Source organism: Mastigoproctus giganteus, chromosome 12, assembly GCF_048544385.1.
Source record: "Mastigoproctus giganteus isolate SK-2022 chromosome 12, ASM4854438v1, whole genome shotgun sequence".
Classification (NCBI taxonomy): Eukaryota; Metazoa; Arthropoda; class Arachnida; order Uropygi; family Thelyphonidae; genus Mastigoproctus; species Mastigoproctus giganteus.
The window spans coordinates 124,291,214-124,310,722 of NC_143586.1; the positions used below are offsets into that span (position 1 = coordinate 124,291,214).

Consider the following 19,509-nt stretch of genomic DNA (forward strand, 5'->3'; position numbering starts at 1 on the left):
ATCGATCATTTATTGTAAACTCCACTGACCGTGCCAGAGTAAAAACAAGAACAAATATGCGAGTTCTCTTTGCCAGGATTGCCGAGGCGTCTTTCCCCCTTTTGTTATTTGGGGCCTTTTTTTTTTTTTTTTTTTGTCCGCGACACGGGAGTGCACTTGAGTATGAATACATACTATATGTACGAGTATATCTCTCTCTCTCTCTCTCTCTCTCTCTCTCTCTCTCTCTCTCTCTCTCTCTCTCTCTCTCTTCACACATACACACACTGCACCCTTGTTTGCATTAATTTCCAACAAGGTATTTTTTAGTGACAAATGGGCCTGGAGTACTGGGGTCCATAGTTTAACAGATATTTATTTAAAGTATACCCAGTATAAAATAAAATAAAATAAAATATAAAATATTTCCAGAAGCTTCTGGAAATATTTTATTTTATTTTATTTTATACTGGGTATACTTTAAATAAATATCTGTTAAGGTATTTTTTGACCCCCTTGTGGTCAGAGGTTGTATAACCCTGCATTTATTTATAACAGTAAATAAATTCATTGACTTCAAAATTTAGTTTTCAGTGCAGTTATTTACAAAAACTTTTTTGCTATATTATTTCATTTTTGTCTTAAATAGATTCATAAATTTCCAGGTGTTAAACATAACAAAATTTATTATTGTTATACCCATTTTTTTTTTTAAGGTTCAACAGCATTGTGTAGCTTTTTTGATTTTATTGGTTCTGTACTTATATCGGAATTGCCTTACTGTGTGTCGTACTACGCAGCGTGGGCGCGAGTTAGAAATATTCTTTCGCAGTTGTTATTCTTATTTTTTGTTTTGCACATAAATCATTAGTCATAGTGCGTTTATCTGTGAATCATACGTGTATGGGTGCGTGCTCACGAGCCGATTGCAAATTCTGCAGACTAAAAAAAAAAGTCTGGAACAAACTCGTTGGGAAACCATAATTCCTCTTTCTAAGACTTGCAACTACAGTCTGACTGAAGAGACCTTTGAGTCTCCAATTTCCATTCTCCCATAGAAAGAACTGTTAAAGTGATAAGAATCCAGACTTTTCAAACAAGTAGCATCTTTGATAACCCTTAGAAGCCTGCTCCTATCTACTCACCAGAACCTCATTGGTAGCAGGGGAAACAAATTTTCAAGTTTCGAGTTACTCGAGCAGTACCTCATACACCCAAGTGTATTTTTGTCTATTCTGTGTTTTTTTGTGGTAATTTGCCTATTCTTTGTGTACCGAAAAATCTGCGTTTCTGGGAGAAAAATCTTGCTATCCGAAACCAAATAACTCGGCCACGGTTTGGAAAGCTCGAGTTCCTCGCGTCGTTTACAAGATTCGAACCCAGACCTTTTCACACGGTGTGGGAGGACAACGATCGTAACCGCTGTGATAACGGGGAGGGTAACCTCACTGCGAAGTCTAATCCGACGAAATAAATATTTTGTTCAAACTAGTCTTTTTGAACAATGTTCATGTAGAATTTCTGAACTCCTATCTTAATATTCTAGGTATTTTCCATAGGAAAGAGTTTGTTTTATAGATATCTTGTATGTTAGAGGTGATCATACTCACTGGAACCAATGCAGAGTTGGCAGTCAAGGTGTGTGGTGCTCGTACCACACACCTTGACTTGAGAAAGGCCTCTTATACTAGGACTAAGACGTCCAGTTGGTTTTCATTTTGGCCGGCAAAAATACTACAGTAGCACTATTGTGGGGAAGTGTGCTGTTTTTTTTTTTTTTTTTTTTCATCCCAGTCTAGCCTTTCTTTATTAGAGTCTCTCTTCTTCGTCCAATATGAAAACTTCACCGTTCTTAGATTTCCAATGTATATTACTTTAGGAATAATTCTCAAATTTTGGAATAATGTTTCTGAGAGTTTATTGATCAACATGTGGATTAGTAAATAATTATTATATGCATGGTTAAACATCGGGGCAACAAATAAGTAAAATATCCATATCAAACACTTCGATTAAGGGGGTTTGAAAGGATTGCAGACCACATCCAGGAAGACAAGCTACCCCTGTAATAGTGGGTCAGATTCATTTTACTGTACTGGATCCAATTTGTTCAGGCTCTTCGTAGTAGAAACCACGTCCAGCGTATGATCTCCGTACTGGTACCATTAGAAAAAGGGACCATTTTGTAGAAGTAGGAGGTACAATTTCAGCTACACTACCGGTCAAACCGGTCTTAATACACATTCAGTTCATAAACGCGAGGCACCCTCCTCATTACCCTGACTGTAATCCCAACACTTCTGCGATTTACAAATTACAGACCCGATAACTCATTATGAATATTTTTGTTTATTTCCTCAGATGTAGTGCAATAAATTGATATACGGTACATTAGTATACCTAATTCGTTATATAGAACTGCAATGAAAATATGTTAAGCATGTCTGAATAGAAAATTATAAGCAGCATTTAATATTTACTGTTACTAGCCTGCGGTCAACGACGACCAAAATCTTTGGCGCTTTTCATATTGTATAAAAGAATATAGAGCTGAAGAATGCAGAGATGGCAATTACATGTATTGAGATCAAAGCAGTGTTTGACCCAATTAATATTCCCAACTTCTTTAGCTGTTGGAGGACTACTGTCAAGTTCGCGGTGGCCTATTATCTTTCTCTCACAGTTGATAACCATTCGCAAAATTAAACTTAACGTTAATAGTTTCAACTATGTAGAAAGGATTAAAATAGGCATCCCTGTGGATTTCTTTCTGGCTTGTTGTTCATGGCGCACTATGGCCATAGATGCTGATGCGCCAAATAAATCCCCAACCAACCAATCTTGTTGTTCATTGCTATCTTAGCACCTCCTGTGAAGAAAAGGTCCAAAGTCAACTATGCAGATGATCTCAAAATACATAGCTTCAATTTTCCAAATGATAACCCAGAATATACCTCGAATCCCGTAAAATTAATAATGCGAAAATTGCGGCATACTACATATTTAGATAACTATTACTGTTGCCATGTAAAAAAATAATTAAGAAACGAACCAGAAGTCAGAAACCACTACACAAATCAACAGGAACCTGTTTGACGTTGCTCAATCCCTCCAGTAGTTCAATCTTAAAATAAACCCCACTAAATCGAAGTGACAACTATTTTGAATAAATCCGTTTATTTCCCTCGAAAATGTTTACACCCCGAGCAGCGGAGGATGTACAACTATTTTTAAAATCTTTATAAAAATTTACCCAAGTGTCCTATACAAATGTTTTACCCATGGATGCAGAATGAGAGAGTCCAAGGAATTATTAGATAATATACATAGAAAACAATCTCTTGAGGAGAGACAAAATTGGATGGATTAATTCATGAATTGAATGTACTATATATAGTGTTATTTACAAATACAAATTTAGTTATATGAAACAATTATTCTGTTAATTTAATATTGAATATTTACACATTAAACTCGTTCATCCAAATCTACCACATCTTTTGTTACTTTTGGGAGAAATTCCTTCTTATTGCTCCTACTGTCAGGCTCAACCAACGATTAAGCATATCATTACTAACTGTCTTCTTTATTCCAATATCCATAAAGCTACTTTCGTTTCGGCTCTGAATTGATATATTTTTAAATTACAAATAACCATGTTGGTCATATTTATTTAGAAAATACTAGGGAAAGTAAGCATATAGAAAATATTTTGCAGAGTCTTTGAAATGGCATACACACGAAAATTGCGTTCTAAAAGCTGCCATTATTTATCATGAGGGGGGGGGGGTAGAAGAAAATGAATGAGCGTAAGTCTTTGGTTATTTTTTCTCTATAGGATTTTTGTCAAGAAAATCATCCCGATTTACCCGTAATCTTTTGATAATATTTGAGAGATTAATATAGATCATCTCGCTCTGGGTAGAAATGTTTGTTTGCCATCATAAACTGCCACCAGACCTTCCTTGCATGATGCTTTGATATCGAGTATAAAGAAGCATTCAGACTTGGGAGTCATCATTGATTCAAAACTGGATTGAGCCTCCTTATGGATATACTGCTGCTCGAGCCATCCGCTTACGATTGATGGCACCTGCGATACTACTACTAATAATAAAATAAAACTGTCATATTAAGCCCCCCCCCAGAACCGATCATCTGTCCAATTTGTACTATGCCCATAAATTACATGTGTTCTCTAGTCGATTTGCCTGTTTTTCTGGAGAAACCCCAAGGTTCACGAGTAAAACCTTTCTGTCTATGTCTGAGACCTACTAACTCAGCCAAGGAGTGAATAAAGTTCATTATGGTTCCTGACGTCATTGATGATATTCGAACCCAAGCCTTTTCCACTTGGTGAGGGCAGACAATGATTATAACCACTTACTATAATAAGTTGATGACAGATCATCTACTTCAGTATCGTATTTTATCAACTAATCCTTTATAAGCTGAAATTTGGACATCAGCTCCTGCTATAAAAGGTAAAAAGGTAAACTGCAGCCATTGTTAATCCACTGCAGGAGGGACGTCTCCTCACCAATTCATGTTGAGGGAAATTGACCATAATCTGCCACGCTGGGCCAGTGCAAGTTGGCAGATCGACCGTATTTAGCAGTCAGGGACTTAACTCCGGTCTACTCAAAGAACGTATGCTACTGCACTCCTGCTCCTGACCACTCGGCTCCTACCATACTAAAACCTATCATTACTGCTGAGTATTGGCTTGCAAACTCATAACCTTTCTTCCCCCCACAGGGAAGAAAGGTTACCTACTATTCTTCCCCCCTCCCCACGTACTATAGGTAATAATGGCTCAATAATTACACGTTCAGAGGATTCCGGAGCTAATAAGAGCTGCGTCTCATCACAGCTGCTAAACTCATGGTTTATTCTGGGACTACTGTGGATGGGAAATCTCTATATTTCTCTCAAGGCAGTTCCTTGTGCTCTGCGCTTGTCCCTCTACAAAGCATGTCCCAAAGAATTCCCTTCTGACCACGGATCGAAGTCAACCCTCCGTTAAATTTGGTGGACCTAATCATATGGACATGTGTTATATCTTATGTAGGGCGGCTCATAAATGTTATTTCAACTCCGCTTTGGTACACTGTGATGATATGTAACTGTCTAAATTGACGAGAAATGTGTAAAGTACTAGTTTGTGCTGCGTGTGGTCCTTTAGTTGTTTGAATATCTTTGCTAACAGGAAGCATCGACCACCAGGAAGGTTGCTTCCCAGCACCTCTCCATTCCACGTGGAGGCAGGCCATAACTATGCATGTACTGACCTAACCTAGTTATATCATTTCGAGGCTTCGTTATGGATCACTTTTTTAACCATGGTACCGTGAATGAATGAATTGTATATCGATGAATACACAAAGAATCAACTCCATACAAGCAGAAGGCCTCGTTCCATACTCGTTCAACTAATCAGTCTGCACCATTAATCGACATGTGACTGTTGAGCCTATGTTGTTTAAGCATTTATATTCTGTAATTAATTATATAAATAACATGTACGAGTATATAACCTCAGCCTTAATTGTGTGAGTTTAAGCAAGCATATAAACGTGAATTCCTTCATATTGAAATCATTTTGTTCCTAAGTAACACCCCTAGACCGCGGCCGTTAAGGGTTTATTGTTCTTTATATCACCTAATATTATTAATATTTTTCAAAAGAGCAATAGAAGAATTTCTCTCTATTTCTCAAGAATATATTAGTGCCTTAATTCTGCTTTGGTATGTTTGTTAGTTTCGTTGCAAATACAAGTACATGAATAGAAAACGGTGCGGCAGAATCCACGTTCCATTAAATGTACTTTATTTATTCCAGCTACCCCTAATTATCATAAGACCCAATTAGTAAGTTCTTCTGAATATATTATTCTTTCTTAATTTGCGTATTTTTTATTTTTTCAGGTGGCAGCTTCTGGATAAAGCCCTATCTTTGGAGGAATTCAATGCTCTTCCTAAAGTGACACCCTATTTTTTCGACTACAACATGAAAATCAGATCTCGTCCGCAAAACCCAGTTGTTTTCAAAGTTCACAAAGAAATAAAAATTGCCTGTCACGAGGCTATGCGTTATAAATTCAAGCTATATCCTGCAGACGAAGTTGAAAACTCCTCCTTGAACAATTACGTGTTTTGCCAGCTGAAAGAAGATAGACTGGTTGGGTCGTTCGCTGTTACGCCACCTGTTGAAGGACGTTACTACTTTAAAGTTTACGCCAAACCGGAACGGGAAATGCGAGAGGAAACGAGCCTGCACAACGTTGTTATTTTCTTACTCGAGTGTCTTGTCGCAAAGAAATACTTGCAGCCATACCCCCTAAACGAAGTTCCTTGGGGGCCAACCCAGAGTTTTTTCGACTTTCGAATGAAGATGGTAAACCAATCAGGACCGATGATTGTCACATGGGGTGGGAAACGTAAATTAGTACTAGAAGTGGTAGAGTCGATGCTAATAACACACCAGCTACTGGATGTGGAAGGTGTTGAGATGGACAGTAAGGACATCATACGCCGAGAAGACAAAGACAACCGTATAAGCTTTAATTTTACACCTGTGCGTGTCGGCATGTATAAATTCATGATTTTCGGTATGCCCAAACCAAAACAGAAGGGCAAGTGGCGGTTACCTTTGATCGCATCGTACCTCATAGACTGTAAGTTCAGCAGACAGATGTACGACGAAGACTTTCCCCCGCCTCAAATCAAACCTCAGGAAAAGGAAGAAGAAAAGAAGCCGGAAAAACGAAGAATACGGATAGCTTTCATTCGATAGTCATGTTCGAGAATTGGCACAAACATTCCGTCCAACTAAGAATTGATTAGTCCTCATCTCTAGGCGTTAGATGGCTCAGGTTCAATAAAAGTCCATCGACTAGCGCTAGAGTGTTAATCACGATGCCTGTTTTGTAACCGTTTACTGTAGGCCTGTGATACCATTTGATTTATGCTGAAAGGACGAACGTAATCTTTCTCTCCTCTCCCCTCCCTCTCTTCGCCATGGGCAAATCTAGAATACCGTGCTGGTTCGGAAACTCCAAGTTAGTGCCTAATGTCCAACCAGGTGGCGTCACCAGTATTTGTTGATGCAGTTACTGCCGGATTCCGATCTGGGGTGATAACAAGCGGGTCAAGGACAATATTTAATGCACCAGATAAGTGCCTTTCATCACGGAGGCCCACTGGGAAGAGAGTGGTGATAGAAGTATACCAAGTTGATGTTTGCGATATATTTTATGCTGTTGTTTCTAGAATTCAGCGAGAATTAATATCATTAATTAAAGCTGTATACCTATACATACAGGTTTTTACTACTGGACATTGTAGTGTAAAATAATAGGCTAAAGTAATAGGCTGTTTACTATTGTTAATCATTTCCATTTAATTTTTACTTTTATACGCTTTATATCTCTTTCGGATGATCCACCCTACAGCAGTTAGAAAGAAAGATTATATCATCAATAAACTACAACACCGAAGAGTTTTAAGTTATCTTAGAATTTCTACCGACTCTTTTTGCTTTTCTTGAGCATACTGAAAATAGAAAGGAAACTGGGCATTTTTGCAATTCGTAGTGGAATGCAAATTCCTCAAAATTATGCCTCATCATTAGTGTGTTAACACCTCAAGACAATCCAAGTATGTTTACAGATTGGTAATATTACTTTCATTGGATGGAATTAGGCAGGTCGAAGAGCACACGAGCTTACACGATGTAGACATATCTGTTTAGAACCAATGCTTGAAACTCGTGTATTCCTTTACACCGAAATTCAAATGAATTTTGAATTTCTACCGTCTTAAAAAAAAAGAAAACAAAAACGCTATAAGTGCCTAATTTAACTTTATTTCTGTTGTAGTTAAATAGACTTTAAAGTACACTATTTTGTCTGCGAAAATTATGGCCAACTGAGGTGTCTGATTTATATGACAAGTCGCATATTGTTTTACAGTGTTTGTCCAAAATATATAGGAAGTAGACGCCAGTATGCGGTATAAAATATAATTCGCGACCAATTATATTTATTAAAAACTGTATTTATTTTATTTATTTGAAAAAAAGAAAAAAAAAAGAGAAATGTCTGTACAAATGTATATACTAATATTTAGGAATCTCACTTTCCAGTGTAGTACTGGCGCATGCTCTCTGAGAGCCTTGTGCATTTTTTTGCCATGTTAGTCTCCGTTACGCCATTTGTACCATTGTCCTTCGTCTGTCTTTGCTGCATGTGCTGTTTCATGTCCAATAATTTCAAGTTTATGTGTGCCTTGTACATAAAAGGTTTCGTGTCATAATTCTATTTTGTTTTGTTCCCATGGTGAACTTTCTATGTTGCTGAACGATTTCAAATATGGAGACCAACTCCGCGTATAAATGTGTACACCAAATTGCAATGATATATAGATATATACCGTTAACTCGTACATATCCACGCACACAAGAATAATTGCAGAAGTAAAAATAAGTTAATATTACCACTAGTAGTATTTTTCTGTTAAGATTTCTAGCCATCGATAATTTAGATTGCATGTCATTGACTGTAGTAGAGAAGAGATATTTTCTTACACATTCCGATATTACAATGAAGAACTTTATTGTGCAATAAACTATTTGAGAAATGATTATTTCTGATTTGGCTGATGCTTCCATAATGAAAAACATTGCAAATATTACGTTAGAATTTATAATTAATATAGACAGGAGACAAATTAACAGTATGTTTTACTGTTTCTTTATTCCCATCTTTTATTACTGCTAATATAGTATTGCATTGATTATTATTACGAGGTTTTAGGTAAATAATTATAAATGTTTGCAATATACAAATTTTAAAAGAAAAATCCAGTTTGTGCTTTCTATAATTTAAAGAGTTTTCACTTAAATATTATAATTTTAGTTATAATTGATTTGGGCTACTCTGAAACAACTTTCTTTAGGTTGAATTCTTTATATTGCAGTGAATTTTGATTTAGTTTTATTATTTTCCTGTTCCAAAGCCCGGTTTTACCCTTTTAATGTTTGCAAGTCCGATTTGTTTAAAGCTTTTGTGCATCATGTAAGTGAAATGCAATTTACGATTTAATTTAAAGTTTCCTTGACTTTGAGAAGTTTGCGTGTTGGAGAAAGTCATCAAACATACAAGGTCTACTGAATTCTAAGTAAAATATTATACCTTATGCCAGCTGTAGAAACAACATTTTCTGTAACAAAAATCATTATTTATTTCGTAATACAGCGAGCCATAATAAACGTTATTCTAAATGTAATAACAAAAAAGCAGTTGCAAATGTATATAATTTGTGGTAATCAAAGTCTTTAATAGCGAAGTTGCGAAAAGCTGTAGTTTCATTACGGAGAAAGATGGAAATAATTTGGATAAACAAAGTAATGGGAAAAATAACAGTATGTGACTTTTACCAGCTTTGTTTGAACAAAACATTTTTAAACAATCTCTTTAAGTTAATATTTTGTGAATGTTTTGCGATCTTTTAAGAAAACATATATAGATTATTGACCCCATGGGTCACTTGTTCAGTGATGCTATTTGCAATTCACGAAGTCTCTTCAGTGACCAGCTTTGGCACAATCGAGACTGTGGGCATTTTACTTAAATGGTTTTATTTTATTTCTTCAATGAAAAAAACATAAAGCCACGCAAAGTGACTGTAATTATTACTCGAATAGGTTTGAGGCAGGTTATTATCAAATTATGTCAAAGTATGGATCTTTAATATGAGTTCACGCAACGAGTTAGGGAATCAATAAAAGTATTGTTTGTGAAATGTCATTTCAATGTGCAGGGTCACTTTTTCAGAGTGGTTTTTCTCTGCCCGATATCCAGAATTGGATATTTCCGAAGAAGCTGGCAGAGAAAGATAAAATAATATATATATGCATACAGTTTCTTAAAATACCGCAATAACTATTGATATTTACAAATATTCTATTTTTTTTCCGGATATCCTGTCAGAATACATATTTATTTTCAAAACAGCCTTCTGCTGTAAAATTGTTATCCACTTTATGTAATTTCAAGTGAATTTATTTTTAAACGACTGCAGATACAATTGTCGGAATTTAAAAGAATTTTGTTTGCAGTGAGTGCTGCTCTTTCTGATAAAAGTGTGTTGTAAAAATATGTGATTGTTTGCATTTTTTTTTCTCAGATAGCAAACCGATTAATGTGGTTTGGATGTTTCTTGTTTTTACGTTATAATGATATGTCTGTGATTGTTACCTTTTGTATGTAAACTGCACCTATTTGTTCTTTTGTTGTCATGGTACTAATGAGGCGATTCAATAAATGTCTTTGAAGTCTGCATTTGTGTCATTGATACTGTCATAGCATGACCAAGCTCCTGTTCAGTCACTCGAACTTTTAAATAATTTGATTTAATGCAAACATTGTAAATAATTTCATTGACACAAACTAAATGTCAAAAAATATTTATTTATGTAGACAGTAATTAATACTTGAAAAATAAAAGGAACAGATTACTTCCACTATTACTGAACATATTATCAACAGGAAAAGTTGACTATTTCAGTTATGCTGTACCAATAGTAATGTTTTGTTACTTTGGAATAGAAATGCACGTAATATTTACAGAATATATTTACCAAATAGAAATATATTATATATGCACATAATATATTTCTATTTGGAATAGAAATGCACGTAATATGAACTTCAGTATAAAACTCGTTAACTGCACATTGTTCAGCCATAAAATGTGTGGACAGTAAGAGAATGGATACAGTAAAGTACGATTGTGGCAAATCAGTGAAAATCAGTATGGATTTCAGAAAAAAAAGCACATCCTACTTGGATGTTATGGTCCAAGTTCAGCCCAAAATTCGGAATGCTTTCCTTAGAAAAGAGCATCTCGTCATAATGTGTCTCGGTATCCAGAAATACTTCACTTCATGGCATTTTGGTGTTCTTCGAGTTTGCACATGCTTGGCTCACGCGGATGTTTGCCACTTCTAATACAGAGTTTCTTATATTGTCATAATCTTCAGGTTCGCTAAAGGCACCGTCTACTGACTTTTAACCTAGAAAGGAGTCCCATAAGGTCATTTTCTTTCAGAGCAAATGAAATGACACAAACATTCCTGTTATTTTGAAACTATTTCTTATTATCTCATCTCATGCTATCCACTAAACATGAGCTAATATTAAGCCACAGTTTAAATTCCTAATCAATAAAATAGGGACTTGTATATCATGGAATGGCTACCGTCACTCCGAGCATAAAAATTATTAGTGTACATTTTTGTAAAATCGAAAATAACACCATGAACCAGAATCACAAACGAGCACTCGACCTGTAACGATATCTGAGTGTCCGTTTCGATGGACTAACTCTCAATAATAAGTTTAAGTTTCTGAAACATACAATGAATATCCGAACTATGTGTGCCAAAAATTTTGAATAAACTCAAAATAACCGTAGCCATGGCATGGTGTGCTGATCGATACACCCCCACTTCACTTGTTCCGCACACTTAGATCTCAACAGGACTATGGTTTGTCCATATAGTAGTGTGATAGAAAGAGTGTCCTTGAGTAGCTCAACCCAATACATCAACAGCTTCCAAATATTACCTATTTAAAGTTTGCACGTGGAAGCAAATAAACAACTTCTTCATTTTAAGAGAAAATTGCTATTCCTAAATTATATTGTCAAAATAAGGAGCTGCCAAATCATCCCGTGTAGTCGTAACGCTTTAACTCGCAGTGGAAAATTAAATTCCTCGAATGAGGCTACAAGAGTTAATGCAATATTGGAATGCACATAAAGATTATATAGTCCAAAAACTTCTGAACCAGATCGTCCCTTTGATATACGAGAAGTGATCACTTAATTCGCGGACTGGTTCAAGATGTTATTTTAATTGTCATCATCTGAATCTTCTGTGGACTTCTCCTTCTCAAAATACTTTCCCTTGGACTTTACACACTTTCGCCATCATCGTACCCATCCATTAAATGCTTCTCGTAAGACATTTTTTGAAAGACTGCGAAGTGCTTCCGTTGTGGCTCTACGAGCATCGTTGTGTCGGACGCAAAACGCTTGCATTTTAGAGCTTTCTTCAGGCTTGGAAACAAGAAGAACTCACACGGGACTAAGTTCGGTGAATAAGGGGGATGTGACACAACCTCGGAACCTATGGCAGTGATTAATGCTTGCACAATATCAGCCGTATGAAGCTTAGCATTGTCTTGTTGGAGAAACCACCTCACACTGGAAATTTTTGCCACACTGGAATATGGCCGTTCTACCAAGGCACTCATTACCATACGCTTCGTTCATCTCTTTCACTGTTTCCGATACATGACGAGTCACAAATCGTTGTTCAATATGTATGTCTGACATGCAAAGCAATCGCCAGTGACACGCTGCTAAAAAAAAACTCTTCGCACAACGCTAGCTCAACAAGTACTGACATGAGCACACAGAGTGTGCTCAGTAGTGATCAGGGAGAGCGTTCCTAGGGTCAGTTATGGAAATTTCGCATAGTAAACAAAATCTTGCACCAGTTCGCGAATTAAATGATCACCCCTCGTATATATTTCCCATATTGTGATAGCCAATTTTTATAAATGGGGAAAGTACACCGAATATACAAAAATCATGGGATGCCTACCTAGTAACTGGTGGGACCACCTTTCGCCCGGATAAGGGCAGCCACATTGAGTCCACTAGCTCACAAAATCATTCCACAGGTATTGCCATCCATGCTTGCTGCACCGCTGTCCATAATTCCGTCGCATTCCTCGATGGAGGATACAAAGCTCGAACGGACCTTTTCACATCATCCAAAAGGTGCTCCACAGGGTTCATGTCCGATGAACGGGGAGTCCATTCCATGGTGGTGAAATCTGCAGAATGCTCTCCGAACCATGTTCTAGTCACCACGGCTCTGTGTGGAGGCTCATTGTCCTGCTGGAAGGGTCTATTACTCTGTGGGTACACGATGACCATGAAGGGATGCAGATGGTCTGCAAGGATGGACACGTAACCTGGACCGTTCAGAGATGCGTCTAGACGTGCCAGAGGTCCTAACGTATGCCAGTTGAACACGCCGCAGACCATTACCGACCGTCCACCTTCCTGAACAGTTCCTTGTTGACATGAAGGGTGCATGCCTTCGTGCGGTTTCCGCCAGATACGCACCCTCCCGTCTTCTCGAAATAACTGGAAACGGGACTCATCAGACCAGGGGACCTGTCTCTAATCATTCAAGGTTCAGTGCCGGTGTTCTTTCGTCCAAATGAGGCGTACAGTCCTGTATCGTGGTTTTAGCAAAGAGGACTCTGGTGGGTCGGCGGCTCCCATAACCTATTGCGTCTAATAATCGCCTGATGATATTGTTGAAGACGTTTCTGGCACCTCCCTCCGTCGGCGTGATTTGGCGAATCAAATATAGACATCACTGCTACTTCTTACACCGTTTCTTCAAACATTAATGACTGGACAGTAAATACTAACATTTGCTCAAGTGAAGAAGGGAAGAAAGAAGAAGAAGGAAAATGGAAGAGAGGGGAAAAAGAAAGACAAGAAGAAATGAACACTACCATGCCAGATTGCGTACCAATATGAACTGATCACATCATTCCCACTCTTGGTCAGGATTGAGCCCTGCAAGAGATGGAATAGTACATCCCTCCCACTCTTGGCCAGGACTGAGCCCTGTGAGAGATGGGGTATAGGGATATCGAAAAGTAAATGATAGTCCTTATATTATTATAGTTTAATTTATGTTATTTTATTTATTTTATTTTAATATATTTTACTTTATTTTATTTATTTTAATTATCTTATTTTATTTTACTTTACTTTATTTTAATTGTTTTATTTATTTTATTTTACTTTACTTTATTTTAATTATTTTATTTATTTTATTTTATTTCATATCTAAGGGGAAATAAAACCAAAAAGTGTGCCCTGGTAATTCTGAGGGGACCTTCCCTGATGCATTACCCGGCCACACAGGATTAACTTGATGGGACATCAGACGTCCAAAAACTTAACCACAGGACTGGATCAGTCCATGTCCTCTTAAGATAAAGTAGATCCTGGCTGCCTCCATGAGGCTAGGGATGGGAGTGAGGGGCTGTGACACAAACCTGCCACAGCCCCCTACTGCTAAATGCCAGGTGCCGGCTAACATACAACGCAAACACAACACTAATGCACACCTAATTACATATTTCATCTATCAGATGCATTTTTTTTTTTTTTTTTTTTTTTTTTTTTTTTCTTCTCAAAATTCAAAAACTTAAAAAATTTGAAGAAATTTTTTTTTTTTTTTTTTTTTTGTGTTAAATATATACGTGAAATTTTGATGCTCTTTTAAGTTCTTTTCTGAGCCGGCAACTTGGCAAAAAGCCTAACAAACGGCGGATATAGGGGGAACCCTGGAAGCCGCTAATAACTTACAAATACACTTTATCTTATCTATTTGCTCAAGTGACCATCGTGCGATCACCTTCTCCGTGACTTGCTCTGCACAATCATATAATCCTCCACTACAGGACCTTAGAAGATTTTCTTTGCGACGCATCATGTGGAACCGGTTTAATGACTCAATCAACATTGATTTCCCAATTGAAACCATAAACTTCATCCATCACTTTACAGCTTCTGAATTAGCTTCCTATGTTAATGATGCTCTCAGCCACGCCTGTTATAAAGCAGCCAAAAAGAAAATTCAGTCCTCCCGTCCCACTCCATGGTGGAACCGAGAACTTACTCTGCTTCGCCAGCAAGTGCATCGGACTAGACGCACTTACCAACGACATCGCAGGAACTGGCCATCCCCCCACGTCGAAAGTCTTAAAACATAATATCAAGTTCTCAAAAGACAATACGTCAAAACCATCACTACCTGTAAAATAAAATCTTGGCAGAACTTAGTTACTTCTACTGGCAATCGGGATCCATTGGGCCTTATTTATCGCCTTACGAGGAACAAATCCTATTCCCCTACTGTTTATTGGTCGGTACCCGCAAACGGCACCGAAACTCTCACTTGGAGGGACACCATCAACACTATCTTGGACAATCTGCTTCCTTCTGATCGCCCAGAGGATGACTTGACTACTCATCAACAAATAAGACAGCTGAATAATTCCTACACTACTACTTCTGAATCTCAGCCATTTACGCAGCTGGAGGTGGACACAGCTGTCCTAAAAATTAACAACTCTGGTTGTCCGGGCCTCGACCTTCATGAGGGCATCTTTATCAAACAATTCCACAAGCTACGTCCAACGGTTCTTCCGACTCTGTTCAACAAATGTCTGAATGAAAGCACATTCCCTGTTATCTGGAAGACAGCTCTTCTACATGTGTGTCCAAATTCTTTTAGTCATATTTTTTCGGGTTACCTGTTCAACTGTGTAAAGTCTCCGAATTTCCGGGAAAAGAAGTAATCAATCCCCACCCAAGAACAATTAACTTAACCATTGAGTGAAGGAAAAACCCATGAACAAATTGTTCCTGTTCATATGGGATTTGAATTAAGACGCAATAGAGATTTTGGATACATTGTAGAATTTAGAAGCTGAAGTTTTGCAGAAGTAGATGATCAATGGAAAGGCATTTTGGTTTAAGTTTATGTGGCAAGGCAACTAACGCGTATCTCTCGTGGGTAGCACGGTTGGTAGAATCACCATCCTCCCCACACCGGGTGAAAAAGACCTGAGTCTCGTCAGTAATGTCAGGAATTTTTATGGGCCTTTTTCACATCGTGGCTGAGTTAGTCGGTTTTAGGCGAGGGTAGCATGGGTTTTTCTTCCATAAACTCGTGTTTTTCGTCCAGAAAACATAAAATCGACCACAGAACACAGCAATTTAGAGACAATATATACGGAGCAATATGGCCTTAGTCACTGATGCTCCTAAAACCGGACAACAACAAAAGAAACTAACGCTACGAAGCATCCCTATATTGTGTCTTTAATTTTTCCGTTTGCTGAGAGAAAAACTAAAGTTCGAGAGAGAAATCATGCAAAACTTCTCTGAGAGTGGATTAAGAAATGAATCTCACCACATTCAATTTTCCTGAGACTTAAATAGCCACGTAGTGAAAAAAAAAGTCCATAAAAATTCTTGACTCGGGATTCGAACTCAGGTCTTTTTTCAGCCGATGTGGTAGGACTGTGATCATAATCAGTTACTATCAGTGAGGGCCAGGTATGTAGGACTGGTTCAAAAATATTAATGAGTAATCAAAACTTTTACACTTTGGAGAATATCAGGATTCTGTTGGGATGTCTGCTTTCTGGAAGATCAACCAAGATTAGGGAAAATTTTGAGTGCAAGCTGAGCCTTTCTCACCTAAAATGATAAATCTGCTCAATTTGTTGTTTATAACCTACAGTGAGTAATATTGTTAAATTTTTGTTTGAGAATCCTAGATCCAGAACTGAGTAAACTTTAACTGGTACACGAAATCATTAAATAACTGGATATTTGTTGTAAAATTCCTCGTGATGATGAATGGCTTTTCTTAGTTTTTAACACTTACTTATGAATTATAATTAATAATTACAGTATATAGAGAGTACTTGAAATCGTCGAGGTGATCGAAATAATAAACGATTAATAATTCATACCGAGGAAATGTTTAAAAGCGTTAACAACAGTCGTCAATTCATTATTTTTAGTGTATGTTTTTTATGAATAATTTAGGAAACAAAATTCTAGGAAACTATTACTATTCATATTTTAAGCGACTGTAAAAAATAACAGTTAATTAGAAACAGAGAGGTGTCTAGGTAGGCTTTATCCGCGGAAAACAGTTTCTACAATTATGCTCCTGTTCTAGTTCACACGCAGGGGACACACACTTATCCACTGGACAAAAAATTATACAACTCCATTGGTAACTTCATAGATGAAGTTATCAATTATATCACTTCCTGCCTTTTATTTGCAGCTAAAACTCAATTCCATTATCAAATTCCAAGACTCGATGCGATTTCAACTGTTGGTGGAATGAGGAATGCACAAAAGCGAAGAACGAAAAAAATAGAGCATGGAATTTATTTCGTCGAACTCTAACTACAGTTAATCTTATTAACTACAAGAAACTAAATGCAAAAGCGCGTCTCATTCAAAGACAAGCCAAGAAAGATTCTTGGACTCGGTTTGCATAAACTATCAATAGAAACACGAATCCACGATTAATATGGAAGAAAATTAGGCAGCCTTTCCGGGAGGTTTCCAACTGTTCAAATTCTTTCCTGCAATGGTCTAGACATCTCTGCTCCTCTGGATGCCTTAGGCAAAACTTTTGCTCACGTCTCAGCGTCTTACACCTATACTCCGGAATTTCAGAAAACTAAGACCACCATAGAACAGAGACACATCAACTTTCGAACCTCACTGTTACTTCCATATAACTAGCCGCTCCAATACTGTGAACTTTTGCAAGCCATCAGAACAACGCGCAACAGTGCCGCTGGGCCAGATGGGATATATTATGTTATGTTACAGAACCTTGAAAAGAAAAAACATACAAATGCTACTAGCTTTCTTTAACCGAATCTTCCTGGGAAACGTTTATCTCACTTCTTGGCACCATGCTAAAGTTCTGGCCTTTTTGAAACCTGGAAAAGTTCCCTCCAATCCTAATAGTTACAGACCAATATCTCTGTTCAGTTGCCGCGGTAAAATTCTTGAAAAAATGATCCACAGTCGACTCACTTGTATCATTGAACCAAAACAGGTCCTCCTTTGGTCTGATGATTAAGGCTGAATCTGAAATTCGCAATGCCTTTGCTAAAAACGAACACCTAGTTATGGTCTCCGTAGATATAGAGAAGGCATTTGATACTACCTGGCGTTATGGTATTATCCGTGACCACCATAATCATAGTCTATGTGGCAATCTGCCTATATTTATTAGGAACTTCCTCAAGAGCCGATCTTTCCAGGTCCAATATCAAAATTCCCTTTATACTGCATTCCTGCTGGAAGAAGGAGTACCACAAGGGACAGTTTTGAGTGCAACCCTGTTTGCTCTCATAATTGATTCCATCACAAAAGAACTGCCAAATACTGTAGAAGCGTACCTTTACGCTGACGATCTCTCTCTTTCTTGCCATTCTCTGAATATGAGATCTATCGAAAGGCAATTGCGGATGTCTCTCAATAAAGTACAAAAGTGGGCTGAGCTCAATGGATAACGTCTTTCCCAACAGAAACAGTTGCGATCCACTTTTGCAATCGACGGAAACTGCATACAGATCCTAAATTTCGGATATCAAATTCCACCATTCCGATTGCCAGCAATATCAGATTCTTGGTACTAATCCTGGACAGTAAGCTGAACTTCTTTGAGCATGTTAAATTATTATGTACTACTTGTCTCAAAAAGATCAATATGCTAAAAGCATGTTGATCTTTTTAGAAAGCTTTATCTGCCCTGTCTTGGAGAGCAGATCGTATGACTTTACTGCTCTTATATAGAACATTGATTAGATACCGTTTAGATTATGGTGCTTCGGTTTATGATTCTGCCCGAAGGAGTGTACTATGCTGGCTGGATCCTATTCAACATAATGCACTACGGATTGCAATTGGTGTGTATAGGACATCTCCAATCTCCAACTCATAGTCAACTTCAACACACTGGAGCTCATGAGCCCCCCCCCCTGCATCTACGCAGAAAAATGCTGTTACTTAAATATGCAGCCAAAATACAATACAGACTTTCTCTTTGCATCCTATTCAGCCATACCTTTTTAATCAACCACTAGTCAACCTCTATAGAAATAAACCATGTAAAATCCGACCAGCTGGCCTATGGCTCCTTGAAATATCACAAAAATGGAATCTTCCTCTCCACAATAGGCAACAGATAAACAATTGCTCTCATCCACCGTGGACCCCGTTTCCTCAACTGACCCGTGATACTTATTTTATGCAATGGGGAAAGAATCGCCTACCGACACTGAATGTGCAACAACTCCATGCTAGCCATATTCAAAGCTGTGCTGACTTCTTGCCGATATATACGAATGGTTCCAAATCTCTTTCAGCTGTTGGAGCAGCAGCAGTGTTTCCCTCTGCTATCATATCAGCTTCTCTTCCACCTGAGTATAGCAACTTTTCAACAGAACTGTATGCAATACAATTAGCTCTAGAAAATTTGACTCTACACCCATCTGCAAATATACAGGGTGTCTCGAAAATACACGGTATAACTTTAGGAATGAGTTGCTCATATGTAGATAATAAAAATATTTTATATCAACATACTTTCGGAAATGCTTGGTTCCTGAGTTATTAACCGGAATGTCTTATCTTCCACAAGGTACTGACAGAATCTGGTGGTTTTCCATTCCGACCACGTACTCGAATCAGGAGCAAGCGGATATGCACTTTATGTACGGTTTGGCGGAAGGCAATGCACTTGAGGCTCGTCGTTTGTACTACAGAAGGTTCCCAAAACGAAGATGTCCAGACAGGAAAACGTTTGAAGGTATCCAT

The 19,509-nt window shown here is 37.6% G+C and overlaps 1 protein-coding gene across 1 annotated transcript in view; it reads left to right on the forward strand.

The window, feature by feature from the left end:
* LOC150077391 (kyphoscoliosis peptidase-like) overlaps positions 1-7,251 on the forward strand; it is a 69,015-nt gene extending 61,764 nt beyond the window's left edge. The window contains exon 6 of the mRNA XM_090386178.1: positions 5,908-7,251. Within this exon, the coding sequence (XP_090242304.1) occupies positions 5,908-6,775 (868 nt within the window). The 3' untranslated portion in view covers positions 6,776-7,251. The remainder of the gene's footprint in view (positions 1-5,907) is intronic.
* The last annotated feature ends 12,258 nt before the right edge of the window (positions 7,252-19,509 follow it).